The sequence below is a fragment of the Jatropha curcas genome, chromosome 2 (genome assembly GCF_041381405.1).
Source record: "Jatropha curcas cultivar XTBG-Jc1 chromosome 2, XTBG_Jcur_1.0, whole genome shotgun sequence".
Taxonomy (NCBI): Eukaryota; Viridiplantae; Streptophyta; class Magnoliopsida; order Malpighiales; family Euphorbiaceae; genus Jatropha; species Jatropha curcas.
Window position 1 is genome coordinate 27,374,614 of NC_143152.1, and position 25,416 is coordinate 27,400,029.

Here is a 25,416-nt window from a genome sequence, read left to right on the forward strand (position 1 = left end):
AAGACTAGAATGGGTGATCACCTAGCTAAAGGAAATGAATTCGAGAAGAAAGCAGAGAAGAAGATCAGTGGCTGGGGTTTATTCAGTTCTAGATACGAAGATGCTGCTGACTTGTTCGCTAAATCAGCCAATCACTTTAAACTCGCCAAATCTTGTACGTCCTATTACTTATTTGATCAATCGATTGTTATAACACCTCTTCGATAAAATCTATCGAGATTTTCCAATTAATCGGAAATTGTGGAATTCGATTGTGGTGATAATACATAGCTTGTGTTTTTTCAGGGGATAAAGCTGGATCAGTTTTCCTCAAATTGTCAAATTGTCATTTGAAGGTGATTATAATGCATTTTCATTTTCAGATTTTTTTTTTTTTTTTTTGTATCGTTTCTTTTCTTTTGAGATGTTTATGATTTCATTTGGTGTGTGCAGTCGAATAGCAAGCACGAGGCAGCCACAGCTTATGTAGACGCTGCAAATTGCTACAAGAAAACATCGATTAAAGGTGTGTGTATTTATACATTTAGCCGATCCATAAAAATTACTGTTGATTTTTTCTTCTATATCTCACAATTCCTGAGATCAGAGCTTTTGCTGGTACTGGATGCTAGGTGCTATATCGTGTTTTGGGCAAGCTGTGGATATTTTTTTGGAGATGGGCAGGTATAGCATGGCTGCAAAGAATTGCAAGGTACAACCTCATAATGCTATTATTTACCACTCACCAGCCGTTTGATAATGCAAATATGGAATCTCTACACATATCTGGACTAAAATTGTAGTTGGCCTCTAATATTGCTTACCTTTAACCCCATTCTTCTAGAATGTTAAAGGTAGTTTGGCATGGAGATTGAAACTGCTTTTTAGGAAAAAATATTATTTTAGATTTAGTTGGGAAAGACAATTTGGCAGTGTGTTTAGCCGTTGTAGCATTTATGATTAGAATTTGAAATTTTACCTTAAAAAATAAATTTAGCCATTTCAACATAATGTGTTTTTGACAACTCAAACAACAATGCCAAACATAACTTTAATTTTGGTTTTACCTTTTCAAGCCAGGTCGAAATCTCAATTCTTGCTAACAGAATAGCCATGTATTTATGCAGTGATATACATCTAAAACAAATAGTTCATGCTTATACAAGAAGATGATGGCATTAAAGGATATAATTAATGGTGTTTGTCTTGCGATTACATTTTTTTCTCATTTAGGAAATTGGTGAGTTGTATGAGCACGAGGATAATATTGAAGAGGCTATTATATATTTCGAACGAGCTGCTGATTATTTTGAATATCAAGATGCAAGCTCCTCTGCTAACCAGTGCAAGCAGAAAGTTGCGCAATTTTCTGCACAACTTGGACAGTAAGTGACTTGTATTCTAGAATTTCCTTAGAAAAGAAGTGGGCTTTGCTAATTCTGGTTCCAAATCGTTGATCTAAAGGACCAACACTAACTGTGTCATCAGGCATGCCCACAAGCACTCAACTGCAGTGCTGTTGCCAGCCTGGGATTACTTTCCATAATTTTTTATCCTTAATTACTCTAGAATACAGTAAAGAAAAAGAAACAGTTGAGAATAGTGTGTGCACATAATCTTCGTTTGATTATGGATATCTTTTTCTTCATGAGCAACGTAGGTGAAAAAGAAAAAGAAAAATATATTCTGGGAAACTGATTCTGTTTTTTTCCCTTTTTCTGAAGATATCAGAAAGCCATTGACATATACGAAGAGATAGCACGACAGTCGCTCAACAATAACTTGCTAAAATATGGAGTAAGAGGACATCTTCTTAATGCAGGCCTTTGCCACCTTTGTAGAAGCGAGTTTGCAATAACCAATGCATTGGAGCGATATGAGGTTCATTTCTATTCATGCTATGTATATGAAGTGTGCATGTCACCGTTGATGTGTGAATACTGATAACAACTTTTGAGTTTAATTTCTGAGAAAGAAACTATCAATTGGTTGTGCAGGAATTGGATCCAACTTTTTCTAGAACTCGGGAGTACAAATTTTTATCTGTAAGTAGTTAATAAGTATGTAATCAGTTAATAACGTTGCTATATTAATTTTCATTTCTTAATTTTCATGCGTGCATTTGAGAAAGTTGTATGCTATACCCGCAGTTAGGTAATTGTTTCCTTGCATTTAATGTTCTATTTCACTTATAGTTCATCATGCATGGTTTTCAAATTGCTTACTCCTTTGAAGTACAAAATTCATTTGTAAATCATATTAATTATGTTGAATTCCACAAAATCGAATTTATTGAAGTAAAAAATGAATATTTTTATCCATACCAAACTTGAAAGCATAAAATTCTAACTTTGTGGAGTTCATTTGTAACAAAAATGAGTTTAAAAACTTGTTCAAATCTGAAGTGCTGCACAAATTTCACCAGGATTTAGCTCTCGCAATTGATGAGGAGGATGTTGCAAAATTCACTACCATCGTCAAGGAATTTGATAGCATCACCAAACTGGTAAATATCTTTTGCAACTGAATTGCAATGTTCTGGTTTCTCTTCTTGAATATGGCTAAGCTTTTAGTAGTTTGCTTAACCTGAGACTAACATTAGCATGCTTTGGTATGTAGGATTCTTGGAAGGTCACTCTGCTGTTGAGAATAAAAGATGCTCTCAAGGCCAAAGAATTAGAGGAGGATGATTTGACCTGAATTATCGAACAGACTTTCTCTCTCTCTTTCTCTTTGTCAATTTGGTAAATGGCTATTAGCGTTTGTATATAATTTTTAGTTTGAGAAAATATTTTATATTGTTTGATTGTAAGATTCGTTAAAAATATTTTTCTAATTCTCTTTATGTATTGGAGAAATTACTTTGATAATAATATTGAGGCTTTCTTGGAACTGTTTTTTCAAAATTATTTTTTGAAAAAATATTTACTAAAAGCATATCTTTTTAAATCAAATAAGCACTCGGCCTTTGTTAGGTAGGAATTTCTTTTTTTGATTGAAAGAAAGTAGCCAAGGACATTATCGGAAAAAGTGTTTTCCATGTTTAAGAAAGAAAAAGGTCGGAGAGAGTAATATTTTATTTATTTTCTATGTCAATTTATGTGTTTTGAATCTCTCTAATTTGAAAAAAAAAAACAAAAAGAAAAAGAAAAATGAGCATTTCACTTATTTTCTTAAATTATCTAAATGTTATAAGACAATTAGAATCACATTTTATTATTTAAAAATAAATGATGGTATAATTGCCATTTTTCAATAATGATATTTTATTTTATTAAAAAAAATAATAACATTTTATTTCTTTCACCATTTTATCTTTTTCAGATAAAAAAAATTATAACCAAACAAAATGAGTCAAATAACTATTAAAAAAATTTTACAATTTTTTATCAAGTCACAATGCAAAGAAGCAGTTATAATTTAAATCTTTTTATCAGCTTCTGAAACTATAGATAAAATTTTCATTACAGGTGATAAATGATGTTCTTATTTTTCATTTACTTGATTTTTCCATTAGATTAAGATAATTTTTGTTACCAATTTTCTCAAGTTGGAGATACAATATTTTTTTTTTGTCGAAAAATGTATTGTCGTCGTTGGTCCTACATTTTTTTTAACAACATATTGTCACGGTTTATAATTCTGAATATATACTTTTACAATCAGTCGATGAGATCGTGACAACTGAGAAATCACATATTATCTTCCAGAGGAAAAACTAACCATAGATTTGAGTTTCAAGAATTCTGTCCAAATTTTGTTGTTTTCATTGTTCTTCCCCATAATTATATATATATATATATATATATAGGTAAGACTCCATAATTTAAATTTGTTATATATTTCAAAAATATTTTAAAACAATCTTATATGTTTGGTAATTCGTAACACAATGTAACTGTAATTTCTTAATATAGTAGTTATTTTTTCCAAAGCTAAATATAGTATTAGAGTTCAGAGAATAACTGAAGTAGCAAACAAAACCTTCCACAAAACGACAACAACAAACAGCCAGACTGAAACGCAGTTCAACAGTAGCAGTTTGGCACCAGAGCTACTCTGCCGCCCGAAACCATATATCTGTTTATTTTTTTCACAAATGGGACCGAAAGAAGACAAGACCGATTGCCATGGTCGTTCACTCCTTCACTATCACCGTTCTATATTAAAGACAGCTTCAACTCCTCTTCTTCGCCATCATAATCTAATCTCCTTCCAAAGTCCAATTCTCCTCTTTCCTTTCTATGGCTTCTCTCGCATTCGCTTCGAAGCTCTCCTTGCTTCTGAGCGGCAACTTTAGATACGACGCCATTGGATGGAAACCTACCTTTGGTGATCAGAAATCGTTTTCGAGATTTTTGAAATTGAATAGGAAGTTGTTGAACAACTCTTCTTCTTCTTCTTACTCGAAGGCGCGAATTGTGGTGCCACGCGCCACAGCGGAGCTGGTGGATGATTGGATTGTAGAGGGTGAAGAGAAGAGGCAGGAGGGCGGTAAGGTTCTTAGAGTTGGTCTTATATGTGGAGGTCCCTCCGCAGAGCGTGGAATTTCTCTCAACTCTGCTCGATCAGTTCTTGATCACATTCAGGTAGTGTATATTTGTGTGCCTTCTTTTATATGTACAATTTAACTTCGAAAACGGCACATGAGTCTACTCCAATGGACTTTTTTTTTTAAACCATTTTTTTGGCTCTCTTTTTCAAATTTATCTCAGGGCGAAGATTTGCACGTAAGCTGCTATTATATTGATTATGAACTGAATGCATATGCAATATCCTCTGCTCAGGTTTGTAGAAGATAGTTATTTTATGAATTTGCTATCATATTGACATTTGTAATATGTGTAATTGCTTTAGTTTTGCACTTGATATGCCAGAATTGTTTTGCTTCTCATTTCTCTGTCATTTTTTTTTTTTCAGGTGTACTCAAATACTCCTGCAGACTTTGATTTTAAACTTGAAAGGTAGCCTAGATCTTCTAAAATTTGTTGACACTTTGTGCTGTTGAAATGGAACAATTGAAAAAGGTTAAGATGATTAATTGTCTGTCTTTTGCAGCCTTGCTCAAGGTTTTTCATCTTTATCTGAATTTGCTGAACACCTTGCTTCCTCTGTGGACATTGTATTCCCTGTAATTCATGGTCGATTTGGTGAAGATGGTGGCATCCAGGTGAAAATCATATTTGCAAGACAGAATTTGCTTTTTGTTCAATATATCCTTCCAAATTTTTTAACCTGATACAATTGTAGATGATATTTGTTCCTGGCTGTGGTGGATTATTCAGGAGCTTTTGGAAAAATATAATATTCCATTTGTTGGCACAGGATCAAGTGAGTGTCGTCAAGCATTTGACAAGGTAAAAGATGAAATTTTCCTTTTCATATTGTGAAAATTACATTGATTCTCACTTGAAGTCCTAATAAATATTTAGTTTGAATCCTAACATATAGTTCAGCTTCTCATGCATCATCCATGTGTTGGAAATCTGAAACATAGTGCTTGATCAGGTAATGAGGTAGTGAATCCAAAGATGAACATTATTAGGTGGTTTTAAGTTCTTTGGTAATTGAAAATTTTCACCAGCATTGCATTTCCTAATTTTGTTTGAGTATAAATTGATGATAGCATCAGGTAGACTTCCATTATGACTTGGTCCCAAAATTCAATGTGAGCAATAAGTAGCATTTAGGAGATACAGACAACAAGCAGTGATTTATATTCTTTTATTGACTGGCATACCTGTTTCACTTAATTTCAGTTGATTATTAGATAATTGTTACGAGCACCAGTAAACAATATTATTTTTTTAGACCACTAATACAGAAGGAACATTGATGTGGACACATCGTATGCATCCTTCACATTTGTTTTTTTTTCCAGGAATGGTTACTTCTTATGCAAAATATTATTAACAATTTTCCTATTAAATTATTGGCAGTATCGTGCCTCCTTGGAGCTTAACAAACAAGGATTCATAACTGTACCTAATTTTCTAGTGCAGGTATTTTTCCAAGTATTCAAGAGCCTTTTTATTAGTTTCAATTGTTACTTGGAATTTTGGATCAAATGTCTATGCTGTATCTGTAACTAGGTCAAGATATTAAATTATTTAGGCATGTCTGATTGTGATTGGATCTACTGATACTACAAATGGCATTTAGGGGAGCAAAATGGATAAATCTGAATTATCTAAGTGGTTTGTGAGCAACCAATTGGACCCTAACTCAGGGAAAGTAGTGGTAAGGCACACTTTCTTGTTATCTATCTAAGAAATATGGTAAACACCCATATTGAGATGATTCAGCCTTTTAATACCTCAAACATCGTCCCTACATATTGGCAGGTGAAGCCAGCCATAGCAGGATCAAGCATTGGCGTAACAGTTGCTTATGGTGTAACTGATTCTCTTGAAAAAGCAAGTGATATAATTTTAGAGGTACTTTGGATTTTATAACACTCTCATTGCATTCTGAAATCTACTTTCTGCAAACTAGGTAGTTTTACATTTGAACCTGAAATTAATTGGCATTTCATACATAGTACTGTGGTTGGAATGTTGAACTAACATGAATTATGTGTTCTTTTAATGTTTGGAAGGGAATTGATGATAAAGTCCTCGTTGAAATATTTCTTGAGGGAGGGAGTGAGTTTACAGCCATTGTAATTGACGTAGGATCTGGATTTGATTGTCATCCTGTTGTTCTACTGCCAACGGAGGTATATAGCTATTTGTATGCAGCATGTTTTCGCTTTCTGTTACAGTAATTCTGTTTGCAACATCAGTTTAAACCTCTCAGCACTCAAGGATGGACATGCACTCTATTCACTTTTTGATTATAATCATATGAGATGTTTGCAAACTTGAAAGATATGTTTTACTTACCCATTATATCTCAGAGTGGGTCAGATATAAAATATTGATTTTGACATAACTGGCATTATGTTAAATTATTCTAGAAGTTGCTTAGTAGCCTGACTGCACATTTCGGTGAATAGCTGTAAGTTACCATAGCTTAACAAAGGATTTGGCTGTAGTAATATTACATTGATGTTCAGGTGGAGCTTCAATTTCATGGCAGTGTTGATGTAAGAGAAAAAGATGCAATTTTCAATTATCGAAGAAAGTATCTTCCAACACAACAGGTAGAGTAACAGTGTATTGGAAAATTTCCAATCGCAATTGTATTTTTCAAGTTTTACAGTATAAAATGTTTCATTTGATAAAAATGCCTCAATTTACCTTAACATTCTGAGAAATTTTGGGTTTCTTCACAGGTAGCTTATCATACTCCACCTCGTTTTCCTGTAGATGTAATTAAAAAGATTCGAGAAGGAGCATCTCTATTATTCCAAAGGCTTTGTCTCCGTGATTTTGCTAGGATTGATGGATGGTTCTTGCCTTCTTCCATCAATACCTTTTCATCTTCAGATGGGAAATTTGGAAGGACTGATTTTGGTACAATATTATTTACTGACATTAACCTGGTAAGTCATTGTCCAGCCATTAGGAGAGTGGCATATATCTTTCTTATGCATGTAATATTGATCTTTTGTTCTATTTGCAGATTAGTGGAATGGAGCAGACTAGCTTTTTATTTCAGCAAGCTTCAAAGGTACTTTGCATTATTGTTTTGTGCTATGAGCTTGAACTGCCTAAATTTAGTATTGTTATTTCTTTTTTTTGGATGAGTGTCATTTAGTATTGTTATTTGGCAATGGCAATATTCAGTTTAGGGTGGCATTGGGATGGGAATTTTCTGTTTCCCATAGGGCTGAGAGATGTCCAAACAGGTTGAGGAATCCCAGCTTCTTATCCTTGTTGGGCAGGGGCAGGGAGTATACAACCCCACCCCCTCTCGCTTCATTCCCATGGCAATGACTAACGCCTAATATGTACATATTTTCTATATATTTATTAAGTGCATATATTAGTGCGTGTTTATATATATATATATATATATATATATATATATATATATATATATATATTCCTAATTATGCAACTTATATTTTAGTGTGTAAGATATCTTATTTATAATTTAGTATTATTTAAATGAAAAAACAATATATATAATATATTGAGAGAGAAGGGAAGAAAAGTAAAAGTGAATGACAATCCCTGTTGGAATGGGTATGGCCCTTCTCCATTCCGATTCCTGATTGACCTACATGCTTCTTAAGTATGGAGCCTGGCTCCAACAATTTGCTTTATTTTCAGGCCATTTCTATGAATTAAGATATGCTGATGTTGGAAACTATGGCATTGCTGATTATTGTGGACAACATGCTCATTAACAAGTATATGTAATTTAAATTTTGGAAACTAAGTTCTGTATGGCCTGTTAGTAGATGATTCATATGCTTTGTACAAGCTAATTATGCCTGATACACGTTTTTATGTTCAAAATAATTTTTCTTTCTTTTTTTTTTTTATATAATTCATCTGTTTCTCGTGTGCACTTTCCTCACAAAGTTCCTTTTATTCTTTAGGTTGGATTCTCTCATTCAAATATTCTACGAAGCATCATCCATCATGCCTGCTTGAGATTTCCCAATCTTGCTTCCATCAATGATATATCAGATCATTTGCCGAGAAGATCAAGATCCTCACAGCTTGCTGAAGCATTCAGCAAACAAGAAGGCGCTCGTAAAGTTTTTGTCATATTTGGAGGTGACACGTCAGAGCGGCAAGTATCCCTTATGAGTGGAACAAATGTTTGGCTCAACTTGCAAGCATTTGATGATGTAAGTTCAGGTCATATTTTTTTCTGTTGTTGGCAGTATGTCGATTGGTTGTTAATGTCAGAGATCTCAGGAGATGTGCATTTTAGATAATCTAAAAATGTTCCTCATCAGTTGCTGAGTGTCTCGGTGAAATACCGAGGCAATTCAAAGGCTCTGTGGATTACAATTTGGAAGTTTCTCCTTTCTGAAAAACTCCCTAGATATGATTCCTTGTACTAAGTGTGAAGGGAAATGGAATTAGAAAAAATAAAGCTCTTTCTATGCCTCAAAACATTGTGCATGTGTTTTACACCATTGCTAACCTTTAACCTTTCAACGAGTTATACCATGTTTGTCTTTTATAATCTTTATAGTTTGCTTGTATTGGAATTTTCATTTACAAATGAGGTACATTATGCAAATGAGTAATCTCTGATTTCTACAGCTCAATGTGACTCCTTGTTTGCTTGCACCCTCAAGTGGCCAGTCTTCTGATGCCAGCTCTAGAGCAGTTTGGTTAATGCCGTAAGTACATATTTTATATTTCTGTTCATTTTTTGCTTTATTTTTTACGCCAGGTAAAATAATATATCTTTAAAATGCAGTTATTCTCTTGTTCTAAGACACACAACAGAGGAAGTTCTTGATGCCTGTATAGAGGCGGTTGAACCAGCTCGGGCTGCACTGACATCTCACTTGCGCAACCAAGTGACAAGTGAGCTCATGGAAGGTTTGAAGAAGCATAATTGGTTTAGAGGATTTGATATATCTGATGAACTACCTACAAGATTTTCATTGGAGGAGTGGGTCAAGCTTGCCAAAGAAGTTCAAGCAACAGTTTTCATTGCAGGTTCTATTTTTCAACTATATCTCTTGCAGGCATGTCTTGCATTTTGCTCTCTTTTCCCATTTTCTAAGTGCAATGGTATAATATTTCACATTTTGTCTTTCGTTGATGCATAGAACATGCTTAAGGTTCGAGAATTTATTTTTCCTGTTTTTGGCATGACCTTTGTGACACATATCTGATGTTTTCTACAGTGCATGGAGGCATTGGTGAAGACGGTACGCTTCAATCTTTGCTGGAGGCTGGAGGAGTTCCTTATACAGGTTTGTTCTTACTAAACCTGAATGCAATGAATTAAGTTGTCCTGGAATCACATTGTTAATTTCCCTTCTTTTTTCAAGTAAAGGTCCAGGTCCAACAGCTTCGAAGACTTGTATGGACAAAGTAGCAACATCTCTGGCTCTTAGTAATGTATCGTAACAAAACTAATCTTTTTTTTTTTTTAATTTTCATTTTCATAATTGGAATATCTCCTTTCTTTTTTGGTATGACAAGTCTCATGGTCGGTGGAAATGAACAGCTTGCAGATTTGGGAGTTCTTACCATAAATAAAGAAGTGCTCAAAAAAGAGGATTTGCTAAATATGCCGGTACTGGAGACTTGGAATAAATTGACCTCAGCTCTTCAGTGTAAAACATTATGTGTTAAACCAGCAAGGGATGGATGCTCAACAGGTGTTGCAAGATTATGGTCTGTTTCATGTATTTACGCTACATTCTTAATAAGAATAAAAACATTTGACAGTGAATTTAGTTTAATACTGATAAAAGGGTGTAATTTTAAATCCACCACAAGTTGGCTCTCATTCATACGCATGAATTTAATATTCATTCATGAACATATTAAATTAAACGATCTTCGACTTTCATTCGAATAGTTTAAACTGAAACATCTCCAAGTTCTCTCATTCGAATAGTTTAAACTGAAACATCTCCAAGTTCTCTCATTCGATATTCTTCAAACCAAATAAAATTCATTTTCATTTGTTCTGTGGTGTTTTATTTCTGATAGCCTGTATTGTGGAATACTGGAATATCTCATTTGTAGTAGATTAACTTTAATGTTTGTCATTTTCTTGTTGTTGAGCATTTTGTGCTTATTTTTTTTGCCCATGTAGTTGTGTGGAGGACCTTGCGGTGTATGTAAAAGCATTGGAGGATTGCCTTCTACGGATACTGCCTAATAGTTTCTCAAAGGTATAGAATCCTGGCTAAATCAAAGGCATTATGTTTACGTAATAGTTTGATTAATATTCTCATCTGATTTATTAAACAAGATTATTGTGCGGACTTTTTATACTTGACAAACTGTTGAAAAATAATAAATTACCAAATGCTGATCAAGAAAATTAGAGGTGGACAACAAAATGATAGTTAACCCAGCCATCTATGATAAGAATGAATGAGCATTACGTTCATGCAAGACGTGCGTGGATCAATTGATGCTTGTTTGCAGATGCATCTAATGACTGTCATAATGAAAATTTGCTCTTGAGCGTACAATAGGCTGGTGTTTACTTAATTTATAGTTAAAAATAGTTATTTTTTAACTGCTAGATTGAAGAAGTGATTAATCGACTATGACTTAATGTGTCTATTCGTGGATCTGAAATCTTTGGTCCTTTGTGATGAATTTCATAAAAAGACTGTAACCTTCCAACTGATTTGTCCATGAATTTACATTTCTTGGTGAAGATGTTCATCTGTCATCCTAATTTTTATGAAATGTTTTTTGAGTTTGGTTTGACAATACTCTTACATATTTCACTTGGATTAATGTGAAGGCACATGGAATGATTGAGATGCCCAACCCTCCTCCAGAGCTCTTGATCTTCGAGCCTTTTGTTGAAACTGATGAGATTGCTATTTTATCTAAATCTACGGGGGAAGATCTGCACGGCCTCAAGTGGAAAGGGGACAGTCGATGGGTGGAAATAACAGTTGGTGTAATAGGAAAATGCGGATCCATGCACTCACTGAGTCCTAGTATTACTGTTAAAGAAACTGGCGATATTTTATCACTTGAAGAGAAATTTCAAGGTATGCCTTCCTTGGTGCAATTATCTCCTTATAGGTCAATATGGAAATCCATCTATTGTTTTCTATTCGTTTATAGATGATGCACTAAAATAAGTCTTTAGAATGATCAATAGCTCCATTACACTTTGATATGACGGTCAGGAGCAATTTTGTAATTTTTAGTGAAATAATAGAGCGATGATATGAGATTTGAACAAATGTTTGCAATTGAAGCTTGAGTGTTGCACATTGTGTTACTGAATATACTCCAAGTGTACTTCTGGTCTCTTAACACAGATATTGTTTGACAGGTGGAACTGGCATCAATCTTACTCCGCCACCATCATCGATTGTTAGGTTTGTTTTAGAACCTTTTAGTGAAATACTTGCTTCATGGTTTAATACCATACGTATTTAGAACAGAATTCCTTCAACTTTGTGTTTGAAAGTGATGCATAAATGAATTTCATTTTAAACTTAAAACGAAAAAAAAAAAAAAAGTTTGTGCTGGTTCTAATGTCTTTGCAGATGCCAAATCCCATGATCTACACTTCATTTTAGAAAAAAAATATTATATTGCATTAAAGTGAAAATTTGTGATATTGCATCAGTATTTGCTCTGAATACTGTTCATGGCCTTTTTCCAGTTAAATTTAACTGTTTAACATTTCTATTTCATGCTTGATATGCATTATCCACAAGCACAACTTTGTTGTGAATTTTAAGACTTACTTTTTGCAATGAGTTTCAGATAACAACAACAATAACTAATCCTTAATTCCAAACTAGTGAGTCGGCTATATGAATCCTTTATTCTATTCCTCTCTGTTCATAATTAAGTCCGCACCAATGTCAAGAAGTAGTAGTTCAATTGGTTCATATATCTGATATTTATGTTTCGGCTTTTATTTCAGCCTGAAGATAGATAATCGAGATAAGCTAACTCCTAAGCTAAAAAAATTTACTTAATATTATCTTTTACAGTACAACTTGACAGATCAAGGCCTACTATAGATTTTTCTTCATTTAATATTTTCTTAGTTATTATTCTTCTTTGATCAATATTTGATTAAATGAATCTGGTCTTGAATCAGTGCGGAGGCTCTGGAGAAATGCAAACAGCATATTGAATTGATTGCAAACACACTGCAATTAGAAGGATTTTCAAGAATTGATGCTTTTCTTAATGTTGACACTGGAGAGGTATGTTTGATCCCTCTATTAGATAGGAAATCAGGACCAGAATTTCTTTGTTTCCAATTAATCTTTTAATATGATGGAACTTTCTATAAACCAACAAGAAGAAAACACGTCTTTGCAATATAAAGTGAACTAGATTCTGTCCTGTAGTTAACTTATTGAACCTAGGCCAAACAATGTATCATTATGATTTAGTTCTATAGTCAAGCATTCACTTCATGAGTTTTGATAGCAGAATTTTATTTTTCGCGTCTTTTACCTATGATACATGTCACTTCTTGCAGGTGTTGGTCATAGAAGTCAATACTGTCCCTGGAATGACTCCTTCCACTGTCCTTATTCATCAGGTAGTTATTCAAATGCAAATCCATATTTTGTATCGGATACATGTTTAAGCATTTGTTGGGATTATAAGTGTCGATAAATATCAACCTAAAAAACATAAAAATAAAATATATTCACGTGGCCTAAATGTTAGATCTTGCTTTATGCAGGCACTAGCAGAGAAACCTCCTATATATCCTCACCGATTCTTTCGCACATTGCTTGATTTGGGATCAGAGAGGAGCATGTAGAAGTAGAATCTTGTCATGTTCGAATTGCCCAATAATTTGGAAGCAATATTTGGTCTGGAGTGCAGAATGTAGAATTTGGTTGGGTTAGTACCCATCCACACTCTATATATGTTGCTTATTTAGTCCAGTCACTTAGATTGAGAGGAGAAAAGAAAAGAAATGTTGCTGAATGAACATTGTCCGTCTATTTGCAACTTTTTTTCTTAGAATGGCTTTGTGCATTGTTGAAAAAGCATGAAATGAAAGACCTTATGTAAAATAGATTAGCAGCAGCAGCTCCTGCAAATAGAAGACAGACTATTGTATCATATTGTTTTCATTAATTATTAAAAAAATGAAAGTTTTAGTATTTATTAGCAAAAGAAATTGAAAATTTTCTAAAATATGATGACATTATTACCAATATTATTAAAACTTTTCTACACCAAATTCAAATTTTCTAGGCTAAAGCTGCTGTCCAACTTCTAGATCAATTCATTGTATGTGTTAATTATCACACGGAATCTCAATGTATAAAGAAATCAATTAATCATCTAAACCTTATAAAACTTATAAAAGGGACATATATTATTTCTAATGCAAAATCCACATTCTTTTACCCAATATATAAATTCACTCTATTTTGTTATTTTAATGTTGTGACATACTCAATTTTAAAGAGATTTATTTTACTCCTAATATTATTAATTTTTGGTAACATTATACACTTTTTCATACTAACAGTAATAGTTTTTAGGATTTTTGATTTGTATATATAAAACATTAATTAAATGTGTGGTTAGCACCGCATTTTATGTAATATTTTTCACATTTTTTTAATTATTTAATGAGTGCTCAATTAATTTAATTTAGTTAAATTGACGCGGTAATAAAATGATTTTGTAATTTGAAGTATTCAATACGTGTGATTTTACGAGTTAGGTTATTTCATAAGTGTTTATCAATGATACCAAATCTTATGCGTCCAATAAGAAACTAACTTCCTTTTATGGTCAAAAATTTTAAATAATAAATTATTGTGGGTTGATGTTTCCAGTTTTTCCCCAAATTCAAATATCCTAAAAAAATAATAAAAAGTTTCCAATCCAAAATAAAAAACAAAAAAGAATCGCCAATAGACCAACGGGAAAACTAAAATACTAATAAAAGAACCTCATGGATATTTTATACTCCAGAAGGCACTAAAACTACAAGAAGATAACAAATACCTTAACCTGAGTGAGTTGGGTTTCTCACTTTCTTGTTCCAAAAAATTTAGTAAGATCAATTGACAAGTGTCCATTTCCTCAAATGGCGGTGGCGCAAGGGCAGGCGTTCAATTACTAATATTTAATTCTTATAAAAAATTAATTATGTAGTCCCTATTGTTTAAAAATATATCATGTAGTCCCTATAATTTATAACCTTTGAACTAATAACTCTCTAAAATATATATTTTTATATCTTATTTAGTTTGCTTGTTATTCCTTTTTTGAATATCCCAAAATATTTACAAGGTTTTTAAATTTAAACATATAAATAATTATTTTTTCCATGATAACCTTTACAATCATTCATTAAATGAGAGACTTTTATTAATATCTTCAATGAATTAAGAATAAAATAGCTTTTGTTGATTAAATCCTTAATATATGTATTTTGTTGAACCATGCAAAAAAAATGGGATGAAAAAAGTATAATTTTCCCTTTAAATGTCTAAGGAAAATATAAAACTCCTTTATTTCTAATGAGTCTTTTCTTTCTCCTCACTCTCATATAAAAATGAATAAAAAAATAATCTCCATTAAGTCCTAAACCAACATATATTTCTAAAACTCAAAAACCTTGTGTCATAATTAAATAAATCCTTAAAATTGATTTATAAATTAGGGCATATTTATCTTTTCATCAAGTGTGTAAAAGGAAAAAGAATAATTGTAAAGGAATGACTTATGTTATTAGTCACATATACAAATCTAAGAGGTTAAATAGTATATTTTTTAAAATATAGAGTGTATGATTAATATTTTAAATTAAGGTACTAAATTGTAATTTAACCCAATTAAAAATGTTAAACCGGACAATGACCAAAGAAATTTTTTGAAACCAGACGTATAACGTCGTCACGCCTTTTGAAATCTGACCAATTTAAAAAATGCGAATTGCGAAGAAAGTAGTTAAGAGTTGTCAAAACGGCTACAACGTTTTCGAATCTTCTAATACTAACATTGAAAAAGTTTCTCTGTATCCTATTTTTGAATTCGTGTTTTCAAAACTTTGCTTTGAAAATATTGCCATCAGCTTTTGTGGTGTATCAAGGCCGGCACTGGATTTGGTACATTCTGTTTTTTTACTTTTGTTTCTTGATGGGTATATTGGGTAGTCGCCACTCGCCAACAAGGTACCTGTTTTTCCCCCGATGATCAGCTGCGTGCTTGAGGTACTGTTTTTAGTTTTTTTGCCTTTGAAGAGATTCCATTATCAACTTTACTTTCTGGGTTATCCTTAAAAATTCAATTTAGTTTGAAATTAGCTCGATTATGTTGAGTTTATCTGTTGCTTTAGTTTGGTGTAATCTTCAGTCACATCAATAGGTGTTTCAAAAATGTTTACTTTTGCCTGATTTTGTGATTTAAAGTTAATTTCTTTGTGGTGGGCTTGTGACAAATTCAACTGAAATTGAGTAAACTGTAGTACTGTATTGATTGTTGATGAATTAGAATACCTTGCCTTTTGTTTGGATTTTGGCTACGAGTTTTGCAGTAGACAGCTTTTTTTTTTTTTTTTCTCTCTTTATGTGGTTTACTTCCGAAATATTTAGATGGAGAAGATCAGTTTCTTGTTTGGAGAAGCTCAGCTTCTTGTCCTTCTATCTTGATGTGTTCATATTAGAAATTTATTCAATTTGCCATATTGCTTGTGTTCTAAATAATGTGGGGCAGGACTGGAAATTTTTCTAGAAAATATTTTTTCTCCAGACATGTTAGAGCTTGTATTGGTTTTTGGATTGGTCTAATGTTAGAGTTCCTTTTCTGGAGTTGAGCTGGTAGACAAAAAAAAATGTTTAGTGTTTATTGTTATTGGCCTTGACTTTACTAATTACTCCAGTGTGTTTATTTGTTTTTGAAAGGTCTCCCGGAAGCTCTTTTAGTTATCAATTCAATGGTTTTGAATATTTTTGGGATGCAAATAGTGAAATGGTGAGGTTTAGGTTGGTTTAGCATTCTACACTTCACTAGTGACTCAGATTTATAAGTTCAGAACTACAGAAACCATGAATTCACAAAAATTTGAGCTGTGTGGCAAAATGGTTCAAAACAGGGATGGAGGAGGCTTGGCAGATGCGAAGGAAGATTTACCTGGGAATCTGAATGAAAATGATTTCAAGAATCATAATAGCAAGCATGTTTCTCTTGATATTTCAACTTCTCGAAAGGCACTGCTGGGTGATGATGACTCTCTTTCTATTAGAGGGAAAGAAGACACGTTAAAAGTAACTCCTACTAGACTAAATGTACTGAAACTCAGTACTGATAGTAGTTCAAATTCTCCGAAGGCTAAATTCAGGCAGATTGCAGAGGAAAGAGATCAAATATCACGTTCTGTGCCGTCTTCCACTTGCCAAGGTTTTCAAGAACGCTTCAATGGACTTGTGGCTCGGAAAATTGATTGGACATCTTTACAGAACATCTGTAGAAACTGGATTATGAATCCCTTTAACATGGCTCTATTTTTATGGATAAGTTGTGTTGCACTCTCAGGAGCAATTCTTTTTCTAGTGATGACAGGAATGTTAAACCATGCTTTACCGAAGAAATCACAGAGAGATGCTTGGTTTGAGGTCAATAATCAAATTCTCAATGCTCTCTTTACTCTTATGTGCCTGTACCAACATCCAAAGCGGTTCTACCATCTTGTGCTTCTGTGTAGGTGGAGGCCAAAGGATGTAACAACACTAAGAAAAATTTACTGCAAAAATGGTACTTACAAGCCACATGAATGGGCTCATATGATGGTGGTTGTTATTTTACTTCACATAAATTGCTTTGCACAGTATGCTTTATGCAGCCTCAATTTGGGATACAAGAGATCCAGACGGCCTGCTATAGGTGTTGGTATCTGCCTTTCTGTTGCAATTGCCGCTCCAGCAATAGCAGGTGTCTATTCTATTGTTAGCCCCCTTGGAAAGGAGTATGAATCCGAGTTTGATGAAGAAGCGCAGAATAAAACTCTCACTGATGACACTGGTCATTCTAACCGCCGCACATCACACGAGAAGAGGTTTTCATTTGCATCAAAAAATGAACAAAGGATTATTGAGTATGCACCTGTATGGAGAGGGGGAATATTAGACATTTGGGACAACATTTCTATAGCATATCTTTCTTTATTTTGTAGTTTTTGTATGTTCGGATGGAACATGGAAAGGCTTGGGTTTGGAAACATGTATGTTCATATTGCCACTTTTCTTCTTCTTTGCATTGCTCCTTTTTGGATTTTCAACTTGGCTGCTATCAACATTGATAATGAGACTGTTAGGGAGGCTCTAGGTTTAACTGGTGTAGTGCTTTGTTTGTTTGGTCTATTATACGGTGGCTTCTGGAGGATCCAGATGAGAAAGAGATTCAATTTGCCAGCAAATAATGCATGTTGTGGAAAACCAGCTATTGCAGATTGCACCCAGTGGCTTTTTTGTTGTTGGTGCTCTCTTGCGCAAGAAGTCCGAACAGCGGACTTCTATGATATTGTGGAGGACAAGTTTTGCAGGAAACAAACATATGAGGTCGACCAGCCCCCTCTCTCTCCCTTACCCCATGATGGAGTGCAGTTTAAATACAACCCAACATCTCCCCTTCAGAATAGCCCTAGGTTGTCCAGGCTCGGGGCTGATTACTCTCCAAGTCCAAGCAGATTTTCAAAAGATTATCATAGTCCAGGCAGGCAGCTTCCCAAGGCAGAGGACGAGTATCATACAACAGATACTGACAATGTCATGAAGCCACCTGTCTTACCATCAATACAAAGGGAAGAAACCACTGATCACTGAACCAAAATATATGAAGGGAAAGACCTGTACAACGGTACATCTATATTACATGTATTTCATTTATATATAAATATATATTCTTTCTCCTGTATAATTCTTGTTGTATTTTGATGAGTCTCTTCTGTTTTCTTAAGTGTTTAAAGCAGACACTGCCATATTTCATCTCATGCTTATCTATTTTGATTGATCTCTTTAGTAACAAGAGTTTGACATAGATATGAGGTTTTCAAAAGCTCATTAAATGCAGTAAAGCTTGTTAAGCATTTTATTTAAGGGTCTTTCTTGTTTAGTAATCATCATTAGCCGAGTTGGACTGGGTTACCTCGATACTCATATAGCTCACTCAAATAAGCTACAAAATTTTGTTGCTTGGATACAAATAATTCAGCCCGAAGTTACTTTTGTATATAATATCATGCAAATCATTTGAGCTGCTCAAAGTGTATGTTAATTTGAAACAATGCTTCTCATGATTAAACATAAGTTTTCTCCTCTGATTCTTTCGAGTTGATGCTGCGTGAATCAATCTTTCTGCACCTTACTTGCAACTACACCCCCCAAAATATTACAAGAGTTAATACTTTTTCTCCCCTTTTATGCTATATAACAAGAGTTAATTCTCTCTTTCTACAATGTCTGTCGAGAACTTTGGATTAGGCACGTACACTAAAATATTACAATTCCTCCCACATAGCTTTCATGTAATGATTTGGGTCTAACTGTGCACATAGTTAAGTGTCTTTTTCTTTTAAGGATTTTGATAGGATGGATGTAAACTATATCAAGGAATGATCAATTTTTCTGAAAGCATTAGAATTTATAATTAATTAATAATAAGCTTGAGTCTTTATCCCATTATTAACATTCAGTGTTTTTCTGCATTTGCTTCCTGCTACTTTTCTGCATGTGCTATTATTTTTCTCTTATTAACTATAATCGATGATTCCTGCCTAATTAGGTATGAAATTGTTATTTAGGACTCAGTATCATTTCTAGATATAAAATAATAGGCTTAATCATCAATTTCACCCTGAATTTTTCAAGTTTATTGCAATTTCATCCTAAATCGACTTTTGTACTTTAAGCATTTTGAAATTATCAACCGAGTTGCAGTTACACCCTAAATCGACCTTTGTACTTTAGGGTGTTTAGGGAACAAAAGTTAATTTAGGGTGAAATTTGCAATTAGTTGAAAATTTCAGGATGAATTTATTTTTTAGGCCTAAAATAATAAGGCTCTCCATAGGAACATGTTCCTGTACCAAACAATAATTTCTCTTAAGTGGGTCAAGCGTCGGAGAACCAAAATCACTAAAAAACAGAGAAATGCCATGCACATGGACCTTCTAGATAATCTAATTACAGAAATAACTAAGCACCTCACCATTTGCATGCATTGTTAGGTCAATTTGCTTAAGCAGCTAACTCTTTCTTGGTAGATTAGAAATATGTAAATGAGAGTCCAACAATATTTGAATTCTTAGTCTCTAACACTCTGAACTAAAAATAAAAGATAAAACTATAAAATGTTGCATTTTTCATTAGAGTTTAAACAGGGTAGAGCCATTTCAAGCTTACACACATCCCCATCAGACACTCTAAATAGCCAGAAGAAGGCCAGGCAGTGATCTGTTGAACAGATCTCTAGGCTGGCTCTGCCACAAGGTGTGGGTTTGGTGCCCAATTTCCAAACTATGTGGCTTGATGTCCTTCACAGTGAGCCATGTATTAAAATACTCTCTAAATTGAGTTATTAGACCATCTTTTAAGGTCCATACATGCACCCAATACACTTTTGCACCTTCCCAACCTTCCACAATCACACAATCACCTACTACTTCTATGCTTCTCGGCTCGAACCTGAACTCGTCGGGGCTCGCCTCACCGGTTAGCACCCTCATCATGTGCTGACATTGTGGAGGTCCATGAAACCACCACTCTAAATCACTTGCTAGGAGTTTAGCCACAGTTTCAATATGACCTTTTGCTAATGCCTTGTATAATGCCTCAACCATTCCCTTATTTAGCATTTCTGGGTTCATACCGGGTTCTGGCACCAGTGATTCCATGCCATTGGCTGCCATTTTTTCTTGATTAGGGAGGTTGCTTTTAAGCTTAAAAATGGCTGTGAATACTTGTTTTAAGTGGTGGGTTGCTATGGCCAAGTGGAAGCTATTTATAGGCAAAAATTGGAGAGGTATGTGACTTAGCGAGGGTCAGAGGGGGACCCTTTATGCTTTAATGTGATAAAGACTGGGTATTTTGATGACATATGGGAGATCCAATGGTCCAACTGAGTTTTCCTAAGAGTTGGGTGTGTATAATATTATTAAATTAAATGAATTATTAACTTATATTATCCAAACAAAAAAATAAGTCCAAGTATAGTGCTGTTCTGAGGACAAACGATGGGTTTGTTTTCTAGATTACACCCGCACCGGATGAATACAAGTCCACAATGATACTTCTTTATAATGACTCATCTACCCTTCAATTTTAATTTGTTTTTTTTCTTTTTTTAGAAATTTCTGAAAGTTTTTTTTTATATCAACCTTTTTAACTTGTAGAGCGTGAAGATCTTTCTTCTTCCTCCCAATTAGTGCACTTTGTTGATAATGATTTTGTATCATTCTCACAATTCATTTTGTATAACTTGGATAATTAATGAAATTAATTTTTTTTTCTTTCTGGGGAAATGCTAAAACTTTAATTCAACTAAATAAAAAAAAAAAAAAGCTATATAAGAAATACCGAAAAATGAGATGAGAAGGATAGAATCTCCTCTACCTTAACTAGAGGTTTTGAGTTTGAGCCATGTGTATGAAGCTCCTTTAAATATTTGAGAAGGAGCGCTTTACCTACCTCCTTTATAGATTTGCCCAAAGTAAATCCAGATTAATCGGACAAGCGGACTTCTCTCAATAAATAAAAATTTTGTTCAATCACCTTTCCACAACAATAAGAGGTATATGGAATATCCAAAAGAAGAGAATGGTCCAAAACTATGCTTCCTAAGTAACTTGAACTTCCCATCATAAAAAACGAACATAAGACTACTTAGTTACTTAGGCGAATATTACTCAGCAATTTGTCTTGACAATAAGATTTAAAGGTATTATTCTTTATTCCCTTCTTCTCTAAAACTTTACCCTTTTGTGATTTAACATTGATTGCATATTGCAATTTTTTATTTTTCAGCATGTATTTTCCATCGTATATAGACAAGTATAAAGGCAATTAAATTTACACATTAGAGTTCGATTTTATATGATATTTGTGCATTTGGGATGAAATTAGACCCTAACCCCTTGTTTTTTTCTTCGTGAAATTCATTTAGAAATCTATATTTTGTATTTGGAATGAAAAGAAATGTAGATTTCAATTTTAGAAATTCAATTCCATTAAATCCAATATAATTACATCAGATTCCATCAAAATAGATAAAATTTCTAAATGAATTCCACAAAATTAAGTCATTCAACTTTTTATGACAAAATTATTATTTTCCTTCTACAAAGTCAATTTTTCAAATTTTTTATTTTTTACTTATTTATTTTATCAAACTTGACGAAAACCATTTAAAATTTTATTTATTGACTTTAGAAAAATACATTTTTATTATTATGTTTTTTATTTTAATATTTTTTATCTTTTATTTTATTATTTTTTAGTAATTTTTTTTAATAAGATGCCTACCTGTTTTTTAAGAGAGATTCAAGTTAAATATATGTTTATTACTAAATTAAATACAATAATTTTATTAATATTATTTTTATTTTATATATTTATTTAAATAAGAATATAACAATTTATATAGCATAACGTAAATATAATTGATATTCATTATTTATTTATGTGAAAATACTATTTCAATTATATTTTAGCAAACAAAAACAAATGAATTTTCAATTATAAATTTATCTCATACATGACTATATAGAATTCAATTGAATTACTTATTATAAGTTAATCATACTAAATATGAGAATTCACTTAAATATTAATAAATTTACAGATCTAAAAATTCACCATATTTATATAAATGACGAGCGTACGTGTATTATTTTTTATAAAGATGACGAATGGACCAGACAGCGAAAGATTGTGAATTCTCATCTACCTCTCTTCCGACTAATATTCCTTCCATTCATTACAACCAAACACGACTCACAGCTCATACAGCAGCTAAGTGAAAGGCAAGTGAGGGATATTTCTGTCAATTCAGCGTAGAATATGATGTGGCGACTCATAAGATGCCTGCCTGGCAAAGTCCGTTGACTGTTTGACTCGCCTCGTCATTTCTTAATGGAAATCGACCTAGGAGCTATCATGTCCCTTTCCTCGTGTGATGCTAATACTGTCACTATACGATATTCCTTAAATGCCCCTAGTTTTGCTTTCAATTTTGAAGATTGCCCTCTATCTCTATGTACCGACATGAAAGTTTAGAGACATTTTCCGTTCGTAAATAAGTAGGGTTTAATGTTCAATCATTCCATTCGAACTAAAATTAAACCACCCTTCTAAAACAAATAAAATTTTCCATTGATTTTTATTAATAAACATTACCATATAGTTTTTACCTTTCAAAAACGACTGATTTAACTAGAGTAAATTAAATTTATCGGAATAATGTCGATTTAAAATATTTTTATTTTCTAATTCAGTTATTTGATATATTAGGTTTTCTTCACAACTGAAGTTAGATTTCTAGCCTTCCAAATCAAAATGATTTTATTAAAAAATCGAATTAAATCAATTTAAGAAATATTGATTCAGTTAATTCTATTTTAACCCATTATTGCTCTCTCCCATGAGTAGTAAGTCCCCAAATAGATCATGAAATCATCCAAGTGAGACACTCTCTTTCAATGCAAAATTCGCTTGTTGAAACCTAACCATCACGATTTGTTTTTTAGTCATTTTCTAAAAATTACAAAGAAAATAATAATAATAATAATAATAATAATAATAAAAGAGACAAGGACAAGGATGTTGTGTACGTAGAGAGCCCATGCATCTAAGAAGACGAGTTGGATCCAACGAAGAAGCCCCTCGTGTACATGGATTTGGCAAATTATTTGACTGTACAATGAACTGAAATGAAAAACCACAGCCCCCCATATGGATTGGAACTCAGCTGGCCACTCTTATGTTTTCTGCCCATCACTCTATTTCTCAGCCACTACAATCCATTTGATTGGTCTTTTCTTAGTGGGAGAGAAATCCTTTTCATGCATGATTGACATTTAATTTATTTTTGTTTGGTCTGAGATCCCATTCTAAAGTGTACCAAACTTCAACTCAAAATTGATTGGAAAATTATTGATATTATTGTGTTATAATTAAAAAAAAAATTCTTTCTTTCTATATATAAAATATACTAATTATAATTCATTTTCATATGCTCTAACAAATTAAACATACTCTCTTTATAAATAGATAAACCAAAGAGTAAATATAAAGCATTCTAACCTAATTATAGGAGGATTTTCTCATTGTGTCTTACTGTATAGGTCTTAATTCAAAATTGAATTGCCGAAATATATCAATTCCATTTGATTTTTGATTAACTAAATCATTTCACATCCTTAATTTTAAGGTCAGCTTTTTAAAAATAATATCGATTGAAATCCTCAATATCATTAAATTAGGATAGATAGTATTATCTCCAAGGAATGATATGAAGTAGTATGGATATCTTTTTTCTTTATCCTCTTTAAACACTTGGAATGGAACATTTTGCACGAGGTCTCGAGTTCAAGATTTATTTATGAAATCTTTTTAAACACTCGAAAGTGAGCACTTTGCACTTCTTCTTAAACTTACGTGACATGAATCTATATTAGTTAAGTCCGTGAGCTTCAAATATTAACACAAAAAAAAAAAAAATGGTAGGATCTCCAAAGACAAAAGGGATTTTTAGCTTGTTAGTACGCCAATTCATTGTGATTGCAAAATATATTAAATGAATAAACGGTGAATTATTATTGTTAGATCATACACAAATTCAAAAATCATAAAGCTAATATTTAAAAATATGATTGATTTAGTAGGTCACCGGAAAATAAAGAGGGTGGCAGGCCTAAAACCTATTCCTCTCGCGTGGCAATCAATTGGCCAAATAGAAAACAAGTAAACTTATCACGTGCAATGCACAAGGATATCGTAGTCACTCGTGTCTCTGAGTCTTGCTCATTTGCCAAATGCCCACCCTCATTAATTAAATCGTGCATCGTTCAGTTGTTTCTGATGAAATGTCTACAAGACTGTGATTGATTTTGATTTTTTAAAGCCAAAAAAGGGAGAAAATGAGGAAAAAGAAAAGAAAGGAACATTTGGTTGGGGATAGGCCACTGCATTGCTGATTTAATCCATGCCAGAAAATAATTTGGATATGTATAGATTGTGTTTTCAAGCAATCTCCATAAATGATAATAAAATTACTTTCTGATCAACTCAAAGTATTATCAAATGTTACTCTTGTTCTTTCTTTTCTTTTTTACATAAAATTTTATATTTATGTAATTAAATTTCCATTATCTTATATTTAAATTATAAAATTATAAGTTTGAATCATAATAAAACTTAATTAATCAAAAAATGTTATACTAAATTTGTATATGACTCAATAGCTGACAATTGAAGCACCACCTCAAGCACTGATTATAATTAATTTAATGTTGTGGTTGCTCATATATTACCTTCCAAATGTAACTTCATTACAAAAAAGAGAACACATAATAAGTAATAACCTTATTTTTGTTTTCCTAAATTATAATCTGCCCAATGCCAATAGTATATTTCTGAAAATTAGATCAGCAAAGGTGAAAAAAACATTTAATAATAATTAGAAAAACCAAAAGAAAAAGATCCGACCTGCCGGATTCGAACCAGCGACCTAAGGATTATCTGAAGGTTGATACCAGCTACAGTCCTCCGCTCTACCAACTGAGCTAAGGTCGGATGTTAATCTTAGCCCAAAATATTTCTAGTAATTTTAATGCTTAGCCATTTCATTATCTTTTCTTTTTAAATATAGAATC

The 25,416-nt window shown here is 32.8% G+C and overlaps 4 protein-coding genes and 1 non-coding gene across 6 annotated transcripts; 3 read left to right on the top strand and 2 right to left on the bottom strand.

The window, feature by feature from the left end:
* LOC105648069 (alpha-soluble NSF attachment protein) lies at positions 1–2,871 on the top strand. The gene is made up of 9 exons (XM_089717393.1): positions 1–154; positions 286–335; positions 433–505; positions 612–691; positions 1,213–1,364; positions 1,704–1,860; positions 1,977–2,024; positions 2,405–2,485; positions 2,599–2,871. Exons 1-9 carry the CDS (start codon positions 10–12, stop codon positions 2,677–2,679), a joined length of 867 nt encoding a protein of 288 aa, XP_089573519.1. The 5' UTR covers positions 1–9; the 3' UTR covers positions 2,680–2,871.
* A 1,134-nt stretch (positions 2,872–4,005) lies between these two features.
* Positions 4,006–13,693, top strand: LOC105648070 (D-alanine-D-alanine ligase family). The gene is made up of 24 exons (XM_012234346.4): positions 4,006–4,568; positions 4,695–4,766; positions 4,900–4,943; positions 5,038–5,149; positions 5,265–5,336; positions 5,919–5,981; positions 6,142–6,219; positions 6,324–6,416; positions 6,578–6,697; positions 7,037–7,123; positions 7,256–7,465; positions 7,546–7,593; positions 8,471–8,725; positions 9,150–9,229; positions 9,310–9,554; positions 9,746–9,814; positions 9,898–9,962; positions 10,072–10,241; positions 10,669–10,747; positions 11,335–11,590; positions 11,881–11,926; positions 12,664–12,772; positions 13,054–13,116; positions 13,264–13,693. The coding sequence occupies exons 1-24, from the start codon at positions 4,224–4,226 to the stop codon at positions 13,342–13,344; spliced, it is 2,862 nt and encodes a 953-aa protein (XP_012089736.1). The 5' UTR covers positions 4,006–4,223; the 3' UTR covers positions 13,345–13,693.
* Positions 13,694–15,447: 1,754 nt separating this feature from the next.
* On the top strand, positions 15,448–18,537 carry LOC105648071 (uncharacterized). Of its 2 annotated transcripts, XM_012234347.4 has the most exons (3): positions 15,448–15,763; positions 16,454–16,523; positions 16,645–18,537. In XM_012234347.4, exons 2-3 carry the CDS (start codon positions 16,486–16,488, stop codon positions 18,368–18,370), a joined length of 1,764 nt encoding a protein of 587 aa, XP_012089737.1. In that variant the 5' UTR covers positions 15,448–15,763; positions 16,454–16,485; the 3' UTR covers positions 18,371–18,537. The 2 variants fall into 2 exon arrangements, with proteins under 2 accessions (XP_012089737.1, XP_020540567.1); XM_020684908.3 differs by having other exon boundaries at positions 15,449–15,763; positions 16,454–18,537.
* A 1,347-nt stretch (positions 18,538–19,884) lies between these two features.
* LOC105648072 (Nuclear transport factor 2 (NTF2) family protein) lies at positions 19,885–20,504 on the bottom strand. Its single transcript, XM_012234348.4, has one exon. It carries the CDS (start codon positions 20,452–20,454, stop codon positions 19,969–19,971), a length of 486 nt encoding a protein of 161 aa, XP_012089738.1. The 5' UTR covers positions 20,455–20,504; the 3' UTR covers positions 19,885–19,968.
* Positions 20,505–25,243: 4,739 nt separating this feature from the next.
* TRNAY-GUA (transfer RNA tyrosine (anticodon GUA)) lies at positions 25,244–25,336 on the bottom strand. Its single transcript has 2 exons — positions 25,300–25,336; positions 25,244–25,279 (listed from the first exon to the last, which is right to left on the bottom strand). It is a non-coding gene; the product is annotated as a tRNA-Tyr (tRNA).
* Positions 25,337–25,416: the final 80 nt, after the last annotated feature.